General features: G+C 40.8%; 1 protein-coding gene across 9 annotated transcripts in view; it reads right to left on the reverse strand.

Annotated features, from left to right (window-relative positions):
- Window positions 1-2143: 2143 nt before the first annotated feature.
- The window catches only part of PLEKHA8 (pleckstrin homology domain containing A8), a 102499-nt gene continuing 83836 nt past the window's right edge, over window positions 2144-20806 (reverse strand). For 3 of the 9 annotated variants that reach the window (XM_027102286.1, XM_027102283.1, XM_027102282.1), the window contains 2 exons: window positions 12413-12474; window positions 2144-7060 (listed from right to left, as the gene is read on the reverse strand). In XM_027102286.1, the coding sequence (XP_026958087.1) occupies window positions 6863-7060; window positions 12413-12474 (260 nt within the window). In that variant the 3' untranslated portion in view covers window positions 2144-6862. The other 6 variants (XM_027102288.1, XM_027102287.1, XM_027102285.1 and 3 more) reach the window with 6 other exon arrangements.

Consider the following 20806-nt stretch of genomic DNA (forward strand, 5'->3'; position numbering starts at 1 on the left):
AGCAGAGCCCATACAGACTGACTTCAGGTCTGGAGCGGCATTTCCATTTTACACAGTGAGAATGATGGTGGTGGTGGTTCTTCGACGTATATCACTTGGGTGTTTCTGGACTTGCCCATATTCAGTGTGGAATAAAGACACACATGCTTGTCACAGGGATTATTTCAAGGAATAGAAGTCCGCTAAAAGCAGCGTAAGCAAAAAAGGTGAGGGTCTTACCGTAAAGGTACAGGGTTCTCAAGGGGAGGAATTCTAGGGCAGGAGCTAGAAGTGGGAAAGGGAAAGCCAGCCTTCAAGGAAAGTTTGCTGGTGTGTGGCAACTACACAATTCCTCATCCTTGCTTCTCGGTGTACCTGCACCATCCTTTCCTTTCCCACCGGCTTTCTCTTCTTCCTTCTCTTGCACGTGGCCCAACATGGCCACCCCAGCTCAGACTCCACAGGACCCTTTTGCTTAAACACCTACCACACTTCACTGGTTTCTCTCTCTTCCTTCAACCCTCCCTGTCCCAGTTCTAACTGGCCTAGCTCATGTATTTAAAGAGGTGGCTGGAGAGGAGGCCGTGTGGGCAGGGTTGCACCCCATCGCCAGCCACACGTATCTATCTATCTGCAGGCATCTTAACATCCACCAACAAGTATCAGAGAGTGAAAACCTAACAAGTCCAACCCTACTTCGGCACCAAGTGATTTAGGCAAAAAAGTATCTGCTTTGAATGTAACCAAACAGCAACTCAGACGTTAAGCACAGCAAATTCATCTCTTTGTTCTGCGTTTGTGGTTTCTCTGAAAACAGAATTAAACCAGGCCAAAGAACACAGCCACCTGTGACAGGAGCTAGTCTTTCTAGTGTGCTTAGAACACCCAGGGGCAATGCCATTACAGTGGTCATTTGATGTTTCAAAATTATGTTTTGTTTAGGTTTAAATAGTTTGTTATAAAGATTCTGGAGCTAGGCTGCCTCAGTTTGTAGCCTGGCTCTACTCCTCATCGGCTGTGGGACCTTAGACCAGGGGCTTCCTCAGTCTGTGCCTCAGTTTCCTCATTGTAACTTGGGGTTAATAACAGTACCGGCCCCATAGAGTGATTAGGAGGACTAAGTGTATTAATATCTGTAAAGAGCTTGGAGTGATGCCCAGCAAATAGTATGTGTTCCATAAATGAAACTTATTACTGGCATATTCATTAAGCAAAAACCCACACAATCTTTAAGAGAAGCACTTGATAAAATACTTTAAAAATAAGTTTATTATAACTAATGAATATAAAATCTGACAGATGTTTTCAAATATTTTTGCAAAAAAAGTAAATCCCTCCCTTGTTCCCCCTCCCCACAAGATACAGAGTTAGAACTTGGACAGAGTTTTACATGAAACCTAAACATGAAATTCTCATTTATCAGTTGATCCTTAAAGGCTCCAACACATTATATTCTAAGTAAAGGTCCATTAAAATTAAGGAATCAACAAACCACTGGACACTTGCTTTCTACTGTTGCTTTCTACTGTCATTATGACGCTCATTCAAAATGCTGAAGGACAAGAACAGGTAACATAGGATTGCATGTGACAGGTATTCAAAGTGCATGGATCTATGAGATCACAAACAATGGAGATGAGAATACTGGGGGTAGAATTAAACACTGACTTAAAAAAGCAACCCAGGGAAATCTATGTACATTGTAGCCTTTGGCATCTGGTCTAACATCTTTCTTCTTTATAGAGACATCATTTTGTCCAATCTATTAACCAGATTAAATCAACCTTAACACATGTCTCATCTGACACAGATTGTCCACAGCCAATTTCATATGAGGTAGTTGGGCTGTTTACTGACATTCTAGTGAAAATTGTCATGACACAAAGGGATTCATGCATCAAACATGCCACAGGAGACTGGCTCATTAGCCTTCTGGGAAGCAACAGAATTACTTCTAGATCACCTTTCTTGTCACCACTGACTCCATATACACCTATAAACAGACACAGATACGCAGGAGTCTGTGGATGAGATCAACTTTGCAAGGGGTATCAACCATTTCAGGGTGGTTTCTGTTTATCAAGTACAGGGAAGAAATACTGATCACACTTTAAAATATATAAAATAGAATGGACAGTGCTTAAAACAAGCAAGATCTGTTGTGTTCTCACATAGCTTAGCTGAAAACATTTGTTCACGCTCAAAGAGAAGTGATTAAAAAGGGTAACCGAAGAATTTTGAAAACTTTTGCTTTGCAGAGTAGTGGTATGTTTTTTCCTTTTAATTTAAAGCTATATAGAAACAGTGGAGAAGAAAGATCAATGCCTGCGTCAACCGTACCGCTGAGGATCGCTTCCAAGTGCCCTGATGCAGCAGCGCAACAAGAAATCATGCAAATGGCTTCTGTACACAGGCTACTGCCTGCGCCAGGATAGGACTGGGGGCATTTCCAGAGGAGGTCTACTGAACAGTATGTTCATGGAATTGCTGAAAGGACCCTAACACCCTTGTAATAGATAAGCAGTCTTAAAATACTATTAGACAGCTAGTGGGTATTTTTGTCATTCTTATGAACCCCTGAGTAAGCAACTGCAGACCACAAAGGGCCGCCCAGAAGCAGAGTGTGTTTCTAAGTAAAGCACTCTATGTGCATGTCACAGGGACACAGGCTGCCGTAGACACTGAAGCTCATGTACAGAGTCCACCAGATCACAAACGGCATGGAAGTCAGCCCCTCCAAGACCAAACATGTTAGCTCAGCTAACAGAACAATGGCTTAAAATGTACTGTACCTATAAATTCTAAATCTAAAAAAATTTTTAAAGGTTGACAGTTCACCTTAAAAAAAGAAACGAAACACAAGGGCAGGGAAGCTGAAGAGTTATACAACCCATGACTAATATCAGAAGCAACTGATTTTAATCGATGATTCAGAAATGCACCATCATGTAACCAACTTCTTATAGGACACGGTCGTTTAGTAGAGAAAAACATAAAAAGTGTTGTTTCAGGAAGTTTCCAAAATCACATCGTCTTGTATCGCTCATGACCCTTTGACTCTTCCTACTGACTTAAATGATATTTCTTCATACATACGACTTTCACAATCAGATTAAGTTTCCTTAATAAGACACCTCTTCCTTCAGCTCTTTTACTTACTTCAAATTTAATAAAGAAGAGTATAATTTATTTATTGGTCCCTACCACATATTTTTCTTAATTAAAAACACTTTTCCGAAAATATAAAGTTGAAAGCATTAACTTTTTGATTAATTAATAATCAAAAAGAGGAGACTGCAAACCTTTCCAGCAGCACTCATCTAATAACAGATCACCTTTCCTAGATGCTACACACCATGTGGTCACCTGCTTTACAGCTACACATGGGAACAGGGGTTCTTTAAGAAGCTCTTGCAGTCTGGGAGGGGAAGAGAATGCCCACTCACTGGGCACCTGACCCCGGCTAGGTCTGTGCCAGATGCTCCACATATGTGCTCGAAGCTGCTGCTGAGGAACGGAGCAGAACAGCTAAGAAAGGGGATGGATTTGGTGCTCTGATGGGGGGGGCACTGTTCGCAATCATTAGTAACAGAAGAGGAGAGAGAAGCAGCAGGGCTCAACTATGGAGTTCAGATATCCCTCATCGTGGAATATGACATTTGGGGAGCATTTATTTTCAGAATGACACACAAATAATGACGACAAGGCACCTGAAGCCACTACTTACACATCCTAACAAACGCTGCCTTTCAAAGTTAATGCCCTGGGGACTGATATGCTCAACATTCCAAGAGCCCCAGTTCTAGAACTACCTGAGGAGCTGGATCAAGAGGTGATGAGAAAATCATTTCTACCTCAGAGTCACAAGTTGGTTCTTCCCCAAAAGGTATCCCTCTAACTTAACATTTTTGTCAAGATTAAGTAAAATGAATCAAATCTGCTTTCAAGGACAAAAAAAATTTGCCATCATTGAAAGGATTTTGTTCAGTTAGACAAATATATATTAATCCCTCCTAAGTGTGAGGGCTGGCTTCTGCTGTGGGGAGAAGTGCAGACATGATGAAATTATGTGTATGGAAGTGCCTTATAGGAGGTCGTCCAAATGCTACTTATTAGTTAGAAGACACATTACCTTTTTTCTTTTCCTTCAGGATCTCTCTAAAGGTTACTCTAGAAAGGGAATCCTAAAAAACGTTTGAGCAAGGAACAAACATACTAGCGTTTTCCCATCTCCTCTCATTGTCAGAGAAAGAAAGCTTAGAGGTCCCAGGAATCTTAGAGGATTATGGAGAGAAAGCCTTATCTTTTCTCTTTGTCCTCGTCTTAGATAGTAAATGTCAATTAGCACACATTATGCCTTTAAATAAAATGGAGAAGCAAATACTGCAGGTTCAGGAGGAAGCTCTGACCGTGCCAAGCGTCAGGCCAAGTTGAATTTGTCATCTAAGATGAAGTTCAATTTCCAGAGCTTTACGCATCTTAGGTAAACTTAGTATGCTCCAGTGAGGAAAATACCTATCAAAAAACATTACCCCCTTTCTGTAGGGTTGGAAAAGTGTTGAGTAGGTAATGCAACTTATTCAAGTTATTCAAGCTACTCTGATCTGGGTTCCCAAAGATCCCAGATAATATGAAACCCTTCTTTCCCAGAAAACTGGGTCATATACACCAAGGCAGTACCTACAGAACCGCGAAATGGCCGCGCCGAGCAGCTTTCTTTCTGTGTGTATTCAAAGCCTCGGTGGAAAATCTGAGGTATTTTCAGTGTGCCCACCTCTCTCCCAGAGACCAGACCAGCTCTCCTGAGGTGTCGGGGAGCACCACCACTTGCTCCGAACGGTCGTGCTTCACAACACTTACAATCTCCTGGCAGCGTCCCCACCCAATGGCGCAATGTCTAATGTGCATTCATTCAAGGTAAAGCAAAGGCTGGTGGCTTTTTCTTTTTCCCTTTTAGGAGGCTCTGTAAGGGCAGGAAGTCTAACTTATCCCCTAGTCCTGCCATCATGTTCACACTAGCCAGAGAAGGAGGTCCGCACTAATTACTCGTGGGAATGGGAGAAGACAACATACACACCTTAGCAGCTGCTAACAGCAAGCGCTAAGATACAAAAGAATCAACATCACTTTAAGCACCCTTTTTCTCCCTAGCCTTAAAATATTTGATGTTGCTTTTCTAAAGGTTAAGCATTTTCCAGAAGTCCTTACTGAGCACAGTATCTGCTTCGTTAATTTGAGCTACATAAATGCCCATTTTTTTTAAGACAGACAAAAAAAATCAATACCCCTCCCTACATTAATCTCTCACCTAAGGAGAGGGTTTTCTTTGCCCTCGGGACAGCATCACCTGTGCCCCTCAAAGGAACTCACCTTCTACCCAGGGAGTTTCCCTTCCAGCTACTTAAAGCGAGTAGCCCCTGACAGGGAAGGCAGCCATGGCCTCTCCCGCCGCCCGCTCTTGGCAGCCTGGCCCACTGAGAGACTAGGGCCACAGTCCTGGCATCACACTCTTCGGGAGAACGCCTACACAAGGTTGCTTTGTGAAAGGCTTAAATCCCACCTTTAAACTGTGACACAGTCCCAGAGCTTCTGAGATAAGATAAGCAGCTGCATTTAGCTTACTCTGCACCACTGGTGATAAAGCCAAGACTGATCAGAGAGCACATTCAGAACCGTGGTCCCTGAAGGCCTGCTGGCTCAATTAAGAAACCTGCTGAGTAAACTTGCTCCATTTCTCATTCTCCCTTTAACTACTTCATTTCAACGATAGCCTCTTCCTCTTTGAAAAAAAAGGACACATCATTTAGTTCATGCAGAAGACTGGGAATTCGGTAAACTAGAATTTAATCTCATAGCTCTTCAACCCTGTGTGCACAAGAATAACTTGGGAAGTTTATTCAAATTCAAGGTTTATTATCCTGAGTCCCAATCCCACAATTCTGGTTCTTCAGGTCAAGGTAAGGCCTGGGAATTTGCTTTTCAAACAAGCACGCCATGTGATTCTGATGCAGAGGTGGTCCAGATCACACATGGAAATCACGCGGCTCTTCTATTCAGTGGCTGTGTGACTGAGCAAATCCCTCGACCTATACACCTTACTTTTGAAGTTTAATAATAATCCCTGAATGTCACGGTTTTGCTCTGATGTCCAACTGAGATGATGCCGAGGAAAGCAGGCTGGCCAAGGTGTGCACTGCACAGGGGTCACCTCAGGTGACCTGTCCCACCCCTCCCATACTGTCCTCCAGCTCGGGTCTGGGACATACCACTCATCTCTTCAGAGCCAGTCTCCTGGCCCATAAACAGGGATGGCACTGCTCGGTCACACCAACGTCCCGGACACACTGACTACACAGGCTCTTCTGGCCCACAGAGCCACAGAGAAGAGGATTCTTTGCAGGATGCCTAGGAATAGCAAACTGTACATTTCAATAGCTTCAACAAAGGGGCTGAGCTCCCTCTAAATTTTTAGTCTAATTCTAAATTGATTGAAACACTGGCTATGAGTTACAGTCCTTGATAAAAAAATTGCTCATTTTCAGCTTGGGTTTGGGTGGCCAACTAAAAGCAAAACACAATACTAACAAATTCATTTGTCAAATCTGCTCTTGTAACTCGCTGTTCACGTCTGTGTAACAGCTATGATTTGGTTTCCAGGAGGCCCTTTGAACTGCATATATAGCACCTTGATTTTTAAACACACAAAACATATATGCATTTAAAAAATTATACATAAAAGCACTAGGCTTTGCCTCCTCCTCTCCATCCCCCCAAGTAAGGGATTGGAGAGGACTGAAGCTGCTGCTGGAAATTAAGTAGGGCAACGAAACACTTTAGCGAACTTTATTCCCTGAAGTTAGGAGGCGGCGCTGCCCTGCAGACATCATACCACCTCGTCAGACTCCAGTCCGTGGACCTCATATAAAGTGTCCAGTATCGCCAGCTGCTTTTCCATGGCGGGGAGGTAAAGGCTGAGGTCCCTCTGCATCCCAACACTGAAAGCTGCTTTCTGGTGGTCGCCTTCCTTAATGGTTAATGCAGCCACAAAATCTTCATAGGATGGAGCTGCCCTCAGAGCTAACTGCAAAAGAATTGCCCGTGAGAAGCTGCAGCACGGCTCGCTCTCTTGCACATTACACTCATGCACAAGCGCATGCGTGCACACACACTCACACACACACAGAGCTGAGGGGAGCAAGAGTGAAAAAAAAAGGCATACAGCCTTTCAGCTCATGGACTCTAAAATTACGTTTCAAGCACCAAATCACTTTAAGGCTAGAAGAAGCAAGTATGTTCTTGGGCCATCTTGAGGATGCATAATCCCATCAAGTCAGGGAATGCTGAGAGAAACAGTTTGAAAAAAGCTCCTTTCTCATTCACAGTGATCCAGCCTCTTCCGGTTGAGTGCTCAGGATGACCTGCATGCGTTCTGCTACCATAGTCTTTGTCGGCACGTGGCCAGCCTGGCAGGGCGTCTCACCATCCTATTTGTATCTCATCTCCACGTACTTTCTTTGCGTGTCTCCTATTTCTCCCTACATGGATATTTCCTTTGTAGTCTTGAATATTTTCTAAAAAGGAAGGGGGTTAACATTTGTTGTCTGCTTGTACACTGATGCTTTAACGTATTTTATCCCAGTTAATCTTTGTAAGAACCCTGTACAATTTACATTCCTATTTGACAGAAAGACATCACACAGCTAGTGAGCGCCAGGGCCGGGATCTGAACTTAGATTCATCTCTATGCTTTTTCAACTACACCACCAACCACACTGCTTCCCTGATGGAAGATTTCCTAAGCTCCTTATAGCTCCCCTCCCTTTGCAGGCCAACTGTTCCCTAAGCTTGCTAAAATCTATCTGGCACCTACTGGTTTGGCTCCGCTGAGTTCTCTGGAGACTTTTCGGAATCTTGAATAATCATTCTGCAGTTGCTTCCTTGAGCTTCCTTATATTGAAAGTCTTTTGAGAATCAACCCTCTCCTTTTTTGCAACTGGAAAGTGACTGGCATTATGCAGTGGTTAAAGCACAGGCGTGGGTGAGGAGACCTGGACTTGAATCCCCAATCTTTTACATATTAGCTTGAGGAATTTAAGCAAGGTGATTAAACTCCTAGAACCTCAGTTTCCTCATCTATAGAAGATGACTGATAGCACTTTCCTTATTTGAGGGATTAATGGGACATGTAGGATGTGTTTATTCCACTGCCTGGCACACAATGAATACTCAAATAATGATAGGGGTACAGGGAGAGCAGAGAATGAAGGGAAGGCAACTGTCCAAAAATATAATGTGAGAAAGTCTCCCAGAACTGAAGGATATGAGTCTCCAGATTTAAAGACCTATCCAAGTGCTCAGCAGAATGAATGATAAAGACCAAAAGGAGAACACAGTGAAATTTTAGAATGTGGGCATAAAGAACAGATCCTAAAAGCATCTAGAAGGAGGTGAGGAACAGTTTATACACAGTGGCACTTTAGATTTTACAACAGTAACACTGGAAGCTGGAGGACATCAGAGGAATGCCTTCAAAGTACTGAGAGAAAATTACTATTAACCTAGAATTCTACACCAGCCAGAGCAACACTCTAGGAAAAAAGGGGCAGAATAAAGATAGTTCCAGGAACTCAAAAATTTACCTCCCTTGCACCCTTTCTTAGGAAGTTACTGGAGTTTGGATACCATCAAAAAAAGGGATTGGATCAAGAAATAGGAAGGCATAGGACTTGGGAAATGGAATTAGGGTGAGGTGGGGATGCAATATAGGAAAACCTGTGAAGAAAAGTCCTAGGGCAATAGCAGTACAACAATTTAGACTGGAAGAAGAGTTTAGAAAGTACTGGAAGGGCACACTCCAAGAAAAAAAATACAGGTAATCTGATACATTCGTGAGTTCAGAATGATGGTGATCTGAGAAATCTGATGGTACGGGGAAAAATGTAAACCTCGTGTAAGAAAGAACGAAAAAAATCACAGAATTCTGGCTCATCATCATCATGTTACCTTGTGATATAATTATATAGGGAAGGTGGAAGCAGGGGAGGTGAGGTAGTGACAGTAAGGTCTAAGAGAGCTAATTTCTAACCTATAACAGAAATCAACAGCGATTAACACTGATAAGTCCACAAAGAACAGTAAATCGTTTTAGAACTACAGAGGTATTGGAAGAAATAGTCAAAGCAGTTGAAAGTGGCAGCCTCTTTTAGTGAGTCTGAGAAGTATGGAACAAACTGCTATTTTCTGTTATAACCTTTTTGGACTCTGTGATAAAAAACAAAACAAAACTCTGTGTATATATATTTAAGTAAAAGAAAAAATTTTTTAAAGTTTCTCCAGAGTGGAACCCAGGACTACAGATTTCTTAAAGACTCCTAGTGGACTGTGATGCAGCCGAGTCTATCTGGGAAACGATGACAGAACTCAACTGAAGATGAGGCCAAACGCAGCCACAGAAAGAGGCAGAGCCTAGACTGGCCATCAGTTCCACAGACGGTAACTGTTTGAAGATAAAAGTTCACTGTTTGTCTGGTAAATAAGTCAAATTCCTTGAGCGTAAAAGCCATTTCCCTGAGCAACCAGGATTAGTTAAATGAATTTGCTCCTGATAATTTTAATTAGCACATTAGAAAACTCAATAAGCTTTCCAAAGTAGGGAAGACTTAGAGAATAACAGGAGAGACACTGAAAGGTAGCTCCTCTACTGAAAAGGCTGTTGCCAAATGCTCAACATAATCTATTTTCTTAAAAACCAGCAACTTGAAAAAATATTGGCAATAATATCAAGTCTTCAAAATGTTCTTTCTCTATAACTGTGGGTGTATTACCTCACCTCTATGTGTTTCAGGTTTCTTTGTCTATGAGCAGGGAAAATAAGAGAACCTACCTCAGAGTTATGAGATTAATAACTTTATGTAAGTAAAGCACTTAAAACAACATCTAGTGCATGGTAAGTGCTCCAATTCTAAGTTGTGGCTGTAGTTTCTTGGTATTAGACATAGCAATTCTACTTCTAGGAACCTATTTTGAGGAAATAACTGTTTTAGTCAAAAATGCATAAAAACAGATGCTGTTCTGTCTGTAAAAACAAATTTAGAAGCAGCTGAAATTTCCAACACAGAGATTTGGGCAAATACATTACGGTACCTCCATACTAGGGAAATATTATGCAGTCCCTAAAAATAAGTGGGGAAGACTACGGCTAACACTGCTGTTGGATACACAGCAAACTTGTTCCAAGAGTAAATTCTAAGAGTTCACATCACAAGGAGAAACATTTTTTCCTTTCTTTTTTTTGAATTGTATCTATATGAGAAGATGGATGTTAGCTGAAGCTATTGTGGTAAGCATTTCACAATGCATGTAAATCAAACCATCATGCTGTGCACCTTAAACATACAGTAACGTCTGTCAATTATTTCTCCATAAAACTAGAAAATATAAAAAATTAAAAAGTGGAGAAAAAGAATACAAAATTATACAACCAGCTAAATGTCAAAAAATTTATATGCATATACAGAGTAGGTATACAAAATAAAGGTAATTATACACATAAAATAAACATGTAAATATAAGTATCTATAAGTAGATATTTATATAAATATATGAAATGAAATAGAACCATATTGAAGAGAATATGTAAAAGTATATGAAAATAAGAGCTAAGAAGGTAAAACACAAAAATGTTAAAAATCCTTATTGTAGAGTGGTGAGATTATGGACAATTTTAATTTTTACCCTTTCTATTCTTCCATAATTAAAAAAAATTTTTTTTTTACAATGAGTCTACATTACTATATATTGGGAAAAATCCTGTAAGTTAAAATGTTCTTTTAAAGACTCATGCTTATGATAAATTTTGTGCTATAGCTTCATTCTTGTTGGCAACATCTCGGATCATCAATAATATTTCAGGATTAAACTCTGTCCTCTATTCTGAAAAAAAACAACCACCCCAAACCACATTTATGTTTCTTATAAATGGTGCAACTCAGTGTTTTCATGCTCTGTCACCTCACCAAGGGAACGCGGGTGTGAGGCACCTGCAGGCAATCACAGTATTTACTCAGGGAGACTGATGAATGCAGCAGCATCCTTTGCCTCATTTCTCACTAGCAGTTTCTCAGTTAGTCTGTCTTCACTGTGAAGAGCTGTGATGTGTGGGATGAGCACCAGCCTCGGAGACAGCAGATCTGGGTTTAGACCTGGACTCCGCCACTGCCTCACTCTGGGACTGGAACAAACAGTTCTGAACTTGTACAACAGTGGGAGTTAATCCTGAGGATTACCAAAGAGAGTGAACACAGAAGTACCTGGCACAGTGCCTGATGCACAGTAAGTGTCCAACAGCCAAATGGCAACTATTACTATGTTATTAAACACGCACTGAAGGTAAGTGTGAGTAGTCAGTGGCTGCAACTGGTCTGGCTCCTATTCCAGTGAACAGTAGGACACAGAGCTAGTCATCTCTATGCTTTCAAAAATGTTTCGTTTTCACTAAAATTTGATTTCTTCCACGGTAAATTCTTCCCACTTTCTTTACCTGCCTCCTAGTAAATCATGACCTGAACAGTTCTTACCTTAGGCAAATGATGTCTCCCATGCTTTAAATTAGTAAAAGACCATCATCTGCAAGGCTCTTTTTAATCCCCCGACCTTCCAAACAACACTCATACTCTATGACATTTCCTACTGTACCACTACATGAGACTCTGCCTTTTCATGGCTGCACCTGACTAAGGCTGACCTCTCCCCAGATGAGAGAACAACAGAGTATTACTGCTGACATAAAGGGGCCATCTTCTCCTTCTATTTCACAAAGCAGGCTAAGTGATTTGTCCGGGGGACTATGATTCTCAGGTGTGTGCTCTTCCTAGGTCATGCAAGGAAGGAAGGAGCGGTAGCTAACAGGAGCCCAAACATATGAATACAAACACCTCCATAAAGAAAATAACTGGGTAAGAAGATATTTCTAGTCCTAGCCACTGGCAATCCAGGTCAGTTAATATTCAAGACAAAATTCAATTTAGGGGAAAAAAACCTGACTAAAATCTGAGAATTAACAGGATTGACTTTAACAGGCAGCAGAGGGAGCTATGGGCTTGAAACCACCACTGGTTTCCCCTCAATGGTGAGCATTTGACAGCTTCCTGCCTATCTCTACACTGACACTCTTTACTACCACATCAGAAGGCAACCACTTCTGAGACAAATCTTCTCAGGGTCACTGGAACTAGATAAGGTGAAGCACATTCTAACAGTCTTTTCTTACTTTTAATTGCCAACATTTCCATACAACAAAGACCTATAGACTTAAATGAAATAAGCAATATTTCGTTCTTATTCTCAAAAACAAACAGAAACACCACACACACAAAGCAAAACAAAACACCTTGCTGTGACCATCAGAACATTAGGAGGCAGAAGGATTACTTACCGCAAAAACCCCTCGAACTACCCAGCCATGGTGTTGCCGTAATGTTTTACCATATGCATTATCTTGAAAAGAAGAAAAACTCCATGAGGAACAATTTCATCAGAATTTGATGTGCTATTTGTATCATGTCCTTTCTAATGTATGTAGTAGCACATTCCTATTGGTATTAGAAACTGATAAAAAAGGCTGAATTATGAGATTATGTACCCCAAAAGTCTTGAGTAGGAAAAAAGCCTACAGAGATTTTTTTTTTAAAGAAGAATTGGTATTTCCACTCGTACCCTGTGTCATATCTCAACTTCAGCTTATTATCATGGTTGGAAAATTCAATACATATAAGGAAGTAAAGAGGGAGGAAAAGATACTGTAATATAGAGACTAAATACAATTTAAAATACACTATAAAAATATAAAAATGCAGTTCTTTGAAATGTTGTGTGATCCTGAGCCAGTCCCTTAGCTGACCTCTCTAACCATCTGTTTCCCCCTTTGTAAAATGAACTCTAAGGTTCTCTTCAATTCTAACATTCTATTCTGGGATGTCAAATGCTTGTCCTAGATGTCCCTATGACCCTGGATATACAGTTTTAAAGCGAGAAACCTTTAAAACTATTATGGAAAGAACAGCTTGAAGTTATTAAGGTAGATATAAAGTATATGGTGAGGCCTATTGATAAAAGTCATTCACATTCTAGACTTTAAAGATAAAAACCTATTATTTTTGTCCCAGTGAGTTTTTTAAAAGGAGATTTAAAAACTGCTATATAATAATTTTAATTACCAAAAAAAAATCTCGAGAACAAGATGACTGTATTTTATGCAAGGGATGTGTTCCTGAAGGCTTTGAATAATTCAATATATGCAAAATTCAAAACTGATTTTTCCACAGGAATAAATGCGCTCTCAGGAGGGCACAGCTCTACATCACCACAGTGCATTTTTATTTCAATGCTCCATTTTATTTTCTCAGCATCATCTCCAGTGGTCTACAGAGTCCTCACACTCCTAAATTACAGCACAGAGTATCATAGGGGTTGTTTGACCTTCTTTATCATGTTTTACCACATCTAAATTTTATTCCAAACTTATTTATTTTCATGGGCTAGTTTCAACACTAGTACAAGCACCACCATCAACCATTTAATCAATGCTTGGGCGACACTGTAATAGGATATAAAGACATTTTAAATTATAACAAGAGCAGATGTTAAAATAACAAAAAAAAAAGACACCAAATCCACAACCACAGGCTCCTATGCAGTAAAAAGCAGTGCGGTTCACAGAATACTGCCAAAGAACATCAGGTATCTGCATTTTACTGGGCAAAACAGCACTGCCATGTGTCTGTAGCTTGAACACTTTACAATTTATTCAAGCTCTCTAGCTTTGAAATGATGTAATTCTTGTCAATTTCTATTTTTAAAATTTGGGTGAGGCTTTATTAATACTTTTAGCATACCATGTATCAATTTTACATAATTCAAGTTTGCATAAAATACATTATATTTTGTATAAAGAAGACTGTACGTTTGAATTCTAACAGCAGATTTCGCTGGCTATCTCAAGTTTTAGGAATGGGTTGAAATGCCAGCATCCAGTGTGGTGAAGCTAAAGCAGAAATGATAAAAATCAATAAATTCAAGGGCACAAAGGACTCTTAGAAATAGCCTAAAGGAGAACTCAAGATTAAATTCAATCTTTTTCTTAGGAGAACAGTCTGTAGGCTAAGACAGTGTCAAAGATACAAGTCTTCAATGTAAGCCACACTTAAAACCTATCTGATTCTCTAAGGGGACAGATGTTATCAGGGACATTTTAGATGGTATCTAAGACCTTAGTGAAGAAAGGGTTGCTAGCATACAGGTGCAGACGGGCAGGAAATACTAGGCACAGCCTCCGCAGTAAATCAGTAAGACAGTCAAATTTCTGACCGTCTAAGGAGCCATCTGGGCTGGTAAGAAGGTGTACAGTCCATGGAAAACATCCTGAGGTGAGTCACAGAGGTATAGTGGGAACACTTTCTTTCTTGTGATCCTAATCCATGTAAGGTATTAAATGCTATTAAAAATCAGTAGATGAAATTTAGTGCCATTACAATCTGCTCGTAGACATCTGTGATGGGAACAGCTGCTCCATTCAGCAAGAACTTAGTGCGAGTCTACCACTGCCCCTTACTAAGTGCAAGGCAGCAGGGATCACTGGGTGCTTTAAACTCAGTCCCTTGCCCTCAGGAAGTTCATGGGTTTTTAAGAGAGCCAGCCTTTAACAAATCATCGTTATGCAAATTGCCGACTGCTATAACAGAGATCTCTATCCAGTGCTACAGGAAAAGAGAGATGAATCCAGCCTGGGAGCAAGTGCACAGAAAGAATTCTCCAAAGGAGTCTCAAAGGCTGGGTAGGGCAGAGAGTAGGGTGGTACCTGGGGCTGCAGACAGAGAAAGCTACATGGAGTTGTGAGAGATGGTGGCATGAAGGGGGAACAGTCCAGTAGGGCTGCAGATCACTGGGGATGGGGCCAAACTGTGAGGACTTTTTTTATGCCGTGTCAAGGATTCTAAACTTCCCACCTGAGGCACAGTGGTAGTTTAAAATAACACTTACTGCTTTTTTTCTGATTTCACAAATAATGTTCAGGAAAATGCAAAAAGGGAAGAACTAAAGAAACCTATAATCATGCCTCCCAGAGGTAACCACAGAGGGCATTCTGGAGGTATATTCTCTTAAGTCTTTTTTCCTATACAGACAGTATTATTTTCTTCTACTAACAGTCACCATCATTCTGATTTGGAATTGTGGTAGGGAAGTAAAAGGAGATCAGTATTTCTTTACGGTATGCAGCAAATGCAGCTGACCGCTGTCCTGGTCCCTGAGCCTTCGGCTCCAGAGTTCACCTGGCAGACAAACTGCCTGTTTATAAGGGCTCTGGATCCAGTGCTACTCCAACCTCAGGGGCCTTATACCTTTCCTACACTTTGCCTGTGAAGTCAACCACTCAAAAAAGCCCAGAAACCCTTCTCCATGCTCCCTTCTATGGGACAGCAAGAAAACAAGGATGCTGTGAGTCCAAGTAAGAGGGGCAGGCTGGTCTAAGGAAGGGAGGGTGTTTGTACAGCAACACGATCTGTGTCTCCCCCCAGCCCTTCTAGAGAAGGCAGTTGTTCCTTGCTGTGCCTGCATCTTGCCAGAGAAGAGTCCCACTGGGCAAAATGTGGGCCAGTAAGTCTAATGGGAGAAGAGGGAGGCAGAGAATTTAGGCTAGGTCCTGACTCAGGCCTAGGAAGACCACCTCCACAATTGAAAACCAACAAATAAAATAAAACTCATAAATGAAAAGGACTTGCCCCAAGTCTTTAGCTGACTTCTAGGGCTGCAAATATCCCTGCCATGTGAGGCTGCATTAAATTAGGATGAAGTCTAAGCATTGACCTATTTTGGTTACCCAGAGAAGATTAGATAATGAAATACATTAATCTTCACTATAATACCCATCCATTATCATAATGCATGTTCTATAATCTGGAAGTATTTTTGGCCTCTGAAAGACATAAATGATTCCTTTCTCCCAGTTCTCTGAAATCTGTCAGTTCCTTAGAAACTGAGTCAAAATTTCTAAGTAGGAAGTGTTGACAATCACCTTGCCCAATTCTCTTCCTCTTACAGATGAAAAAATAGAAGACCCAGAGAGAGAGTTACCTGCCCAAGGTCACAAAGCTAAAAGCAATGAGAACTTGGGGCATTCTTGTCACATTAAACCATTTTGACAAAACTAATGTTTATTCTTTGTGATAAAACAAAATAATGAAAATGAAAAACGTGCCTTTTCCCAGCCACATCTTGAAAAAATTGGAACCTTATTCTATTCATAAAGATGCAGATGTGACTTCTTTAATGGTTAGTCAAAAACTTTCTATGAGGTATTTAGAGATTATGCCTCAACCTATCATAGCATCTGAACAAGAACTACCTTTCCATTACTGTTGGTGGATAGCTATTCTGTCCAGGAACAGAATATATGAGAGTGTTTCTCTATTGTAAATCTATAATTAGTGAGAATTTGCAAAGTTACTTTGGGTTGTAGAGAGGGCAAAGGAGAAATGCAAATCTAAGTCTTAGGAGACAGCCTGAGAAGTAGACAAGCAAAGCCAGAAAAGGTGAAATCAATCATTCACTGAGCTCAGGAAGTGACAATCATCTCAGTTCTGCAAATGAGCTAAACTAGGAAGGCCTTAGGCAAGAATCACGAACAAAGAAAGGTTTGAAAGTGAATAAGCAGTGAATAAATCTGAAAATACTGAGTGAAAAAGGAAGAATGTGTATAATGTGACACCATGTACATGAGTTTAAAACATGCAATACATTACTAGATACTGTTTGTGGACACATAAATATATAGTAAAAGTATAAAAACATTCATTATATAACGATAAACTACAAATTCTGGATGAAGATCTTCTCTGGAAGTAATGGGGTTATGAGGTAGTAGATGGTACTGTATTTACATATTTGGTCAAATGATAAATATTTGATATAATTTAAAAAAACCTACTACGAGGAAAGTACCCCCAAGTTCTTTACAGTGACTAAGCTTTGGGCAAAATGAATTGTATGGAGAAAAGCCAACTCAATAACCAGTTGACAGAGATGGAACAAGTACCCAGAGATATCCTTTGTTACCTTCAGGCACCATCGAGAAGAAAACTTGTACTGTAAGCCAATTCTGCCATTAGAAGCACATGCTGTTAATAGTTCTGGAAAGGGCATGACTTGATTCACATTCCCTGGTCCTTTCAGAATAATTAGTCAAGTTATGATTTGATGTCAAATATCTGATTATGAGTTCTAACTTCATCTCTCTCATATAGCTCTCCTTGTTTGTGAAAGCCTTTCATATTAAATGCATAAGTGAGCCTCCTCTACCTTTTTTTTTTCTCCTATTCTGTGCTACAGACCTTGGTTAGGTTAATGTTTACCTGACATTTACGGAATCATTCCGAGGTGAGGGATGTGGCAATATGCTATCCCACTGAGGGAATAGTGCAGAACACATAATATTTAGTACAATGGTGCATGAAATGGCAGAGCAACTTCTCTTCATTTCACTTACAAAGATGCTTTCCAAAGCCTCTTCTTGATGTGGCATCTGTGAAGGGAGGGGCTCAGCTACAGGGTGGGCCATTAAACACATTTGCCTTGTGTACCCAACTCTTTCCTTAGAGTGATCTCTAGAGAATGTCAGAGGACACTAGAGTTCAGAGCAGCTCTTGGCATGAGACCACCCAAAATATTCCACTCTGATCATCATTATGGGGAATTCAGGTGATGGCTCAAATGCAAAAGGGGGCAGTATAAAGCCCAAGGCCTCCTTCTGATTGCTGAAAACTCATTCTAGGTCACAGAACTGCAGCAATACAATGACTATACATGCATTTTCCAGAGAGTTAATAGATGTCAAGGCTTCCGTTGTGTCATTTAGGACTGTTACATATCATCTCCCATTTTCAAAGCCACTAAGACTATCCAAAATTATGAGCAGTTACCTCAAAACCTTTCTTAAGCAGTGTTTTCAAATTTGGGAGTGTCATCCAAGGTTTACCCTTATTTTATCCCTACTAATTGTCTTGCTCTTCCTAGGTTAAGAAAAGTTTTCAGCCATTGGGTAACCAGCCAATTATCATGAAAAGGAGGCAAAATTAACTGATGCTATGGGTAACTAATTTCAGTACTTTTATTCCTGCTTATTTAATAATCACTTAGATGCAGTCAAAATTCCCAAATAACCAAATGTAGCCTAGTGACAGGTGAGCTTCAACATCGCAGCTCTAGATGAACGGGTCTCACACTTGAGCATGAATTAGAATCACTTGCATGACTTGTGAACACACGCATTTGCTGGGCCCCACCTCGGGAGTTTCTGAGTCAGCAGGTGTCAGGTGGGACCCAGTAGTCTGCATTTCTAATAAGTCTCCAGGTGATGAAGATGTTGCTGTCCTTGGACCACTTTGAGAACCACTGATCTAGATCTGAGACCCTCGGGAAAGTACTTATCCTCTCTAAACCTCAGTTTACTTGCTGTAAAAGGGGAGTACTCAGAAGATTAAATAAAATGTTTACGGAGAACCTAGTGTTATGCCAACACTGGGTGCTCTATAAATGGTAGCTGTTATTACAATAACTCAAATTCAATTTCAGAATAAAAAATGCAAGCTAATTTGCCTATATGTGGCATATAAATTGCACATACCCACTCTTTCACTTACATACCTAAACTATCTCATTTTAGACAAAATATCAGTTCTGCTTATAAAGCCTGTGATTTCAAAATGAGAAAAAAGCCAGCAATCCACAAGAAATAGGCAACAAGCAGCCTGTGGGTTCTGCATAGTTAATGTGTAAACATTTCTCATAAATCTCTCTTATTTGCTTGCACAGAACTTGTTGTGTCCGTGTTTAGAGGGAAGGGGGCTGGTTAGGGGAGCTTTATCTCTCCACATTGCACAGCAGCAGGAAACTAGGGATCCCGGTAAGCAAAGACGATTTAAATCATGAAGACCTCTGAAATAATCCTGAGCATCAAGGATGAAAATCTCAAATTTATGGTCCCTTTTCCTTTCCACTGAAAACAGTCAAGTGGGGAAGAAAAGGAAGGAAAAGCTGAGATTGGCTGTGACTATTCCAGTTTTGAAGCAGCATTTGCCCTTCAAGTCTCCTCTCTCTTCATAAAGTCAACATCTCTAGGCCCAGCTTTCAAATCAAGTAAAAGATAGGGGAGGAAAGGGAGCAGAATTAGGGATGGGGGCAGGGCAGAAAGGGTATATCCTCAACTGCCTCTCCACCTCCAAGGGGCAAAGCTTTTCTTTTCACTTGCTGTGTCCGGTAAGCAGCTGGGTTCTCCTCTATCCCAGCTCCAGCAGAGGGGTAATGAGATTAGCATTCCCCACTTGCCCTCACACAGCCAGCCATCAGAAAGCAGTAGCATCCTGTGACATGTGGAGTCCACCACGCACACAGTGCTGAATCCCATATCTTCTGCATTTCCTGCAGGTGGTGGAGTCTTCCTACCAGTGTGAAGCTTCCATACTAAGAAGTCAGCCTGGAGAGAAATTTCAGGCTTGGCAGCTGAGCTTGGTAACTTTCCATTTGTGATTTGGGACAAATAAGTCCCATTTTCTGGTAGGTTATCAACTTTGTATATGTCATGATGATGAGAATATAAACAACAATAGAAGCTAACCTCTATTAAGTGCTTATTATGTACCAAATTTCTAATCTTTTCACATGCATAAACCTATTTAATCTTTACAACAATCTTATTAGGGAAATCAAGTCATCATTCCCATTTTACAGATGAGGAAACTGAGGCACACAAAGGTTAAGTAAATTGCCTAAGGGCACGTATCCAGAAAGCCCATGATCTTAATCACTCCACAAAGTCATCAAGTTTGATAGAGACTGGTTAGGGAGTCCTAATAGTCATGGTGAATATATTTTTAATACTGAAATCAGGACGCTTAGGGGAGGATATAACTGAGACAGTCCTGGAAATTCAAAGATGTATGAGAAACCCCAAAATGCAGGTAGCTCAGGGATGGTGGAGAAGACCTCCTGTGGGAGAAATGAGGACCTTACAGCTGAGGATCCCAAAATGACCCTGCTTCAGATCCTTTGTGGCCTTAGCGTGTCTTTTGATCTTTCAGAATTTCAGTTACCTAACCTGTAAAAATGGACTGATGTGAGGACTAGGTTGTCTAAATTTTTTATACAGTGTTACAGAAATATCAGCTTTTATTGTTTCACGGCACATTAGCAAATTTCTATACAGGGAGGCCTGGGAAAATCACACAGGGGCAGGATCCCTCAAGACTCATGACCCAAAGGGAGGACTAACAAAAGGAAGAACTCACCCCTGACATTGATAAAATGCTGTGTGAACACTGGCTCCTCCTCCCCAGCAGAAGTATCTAACTCATTCATTTCATCATTTATAATCATGACTGCCTAGAGCCTGACCATGTGCTTCTCTACATCATAATAATACAGGGCTTCAAAGTAATATGGAAATCTCACTCCCATCTGCTCACCTCAATGCCCATCCTGGAAGGATTTCCTAGAGACCAAGATTGAGAGTTTAGCCAGTCTGTTAGTGGCACTATGAGGATGCTTCCAAGTCTTCAATGTTTTCCAAAAGTGGTCCGATAGGTGCATTGATCCATCCATCTATCCACCCACCCACCCAATGTTTATTAAGTACCTACAATGTTCCAGTCACTGCATTAAGATGCTGGAGATGTCGGACGATCTCCTTTGACCAAGGCCTTCATCCGAATCTCAACTACCACCACAAAAATGGGGCACATAGGGCACTTGAGGAATACAAGATGATGACCAGCCCTTC

The sequence above is a fragment of the Aethalodelphis obliquidens genome, unplaced genomic scaffold, assembly GCF_003676395.1.
Source record: "Aethalodelphis obliquidens isolate GAN/ISIS:26980383/991018 unplaced genomic scaffold, ASM367639v1 scaffold5, whole genome shotgun sequence".
NCBI lineage: Eukaryota > Metazoa > Chordata > Mammalia > Artiodactyla > Delphinidae > Aethalodelphis > Aethalodelphis obliquidens.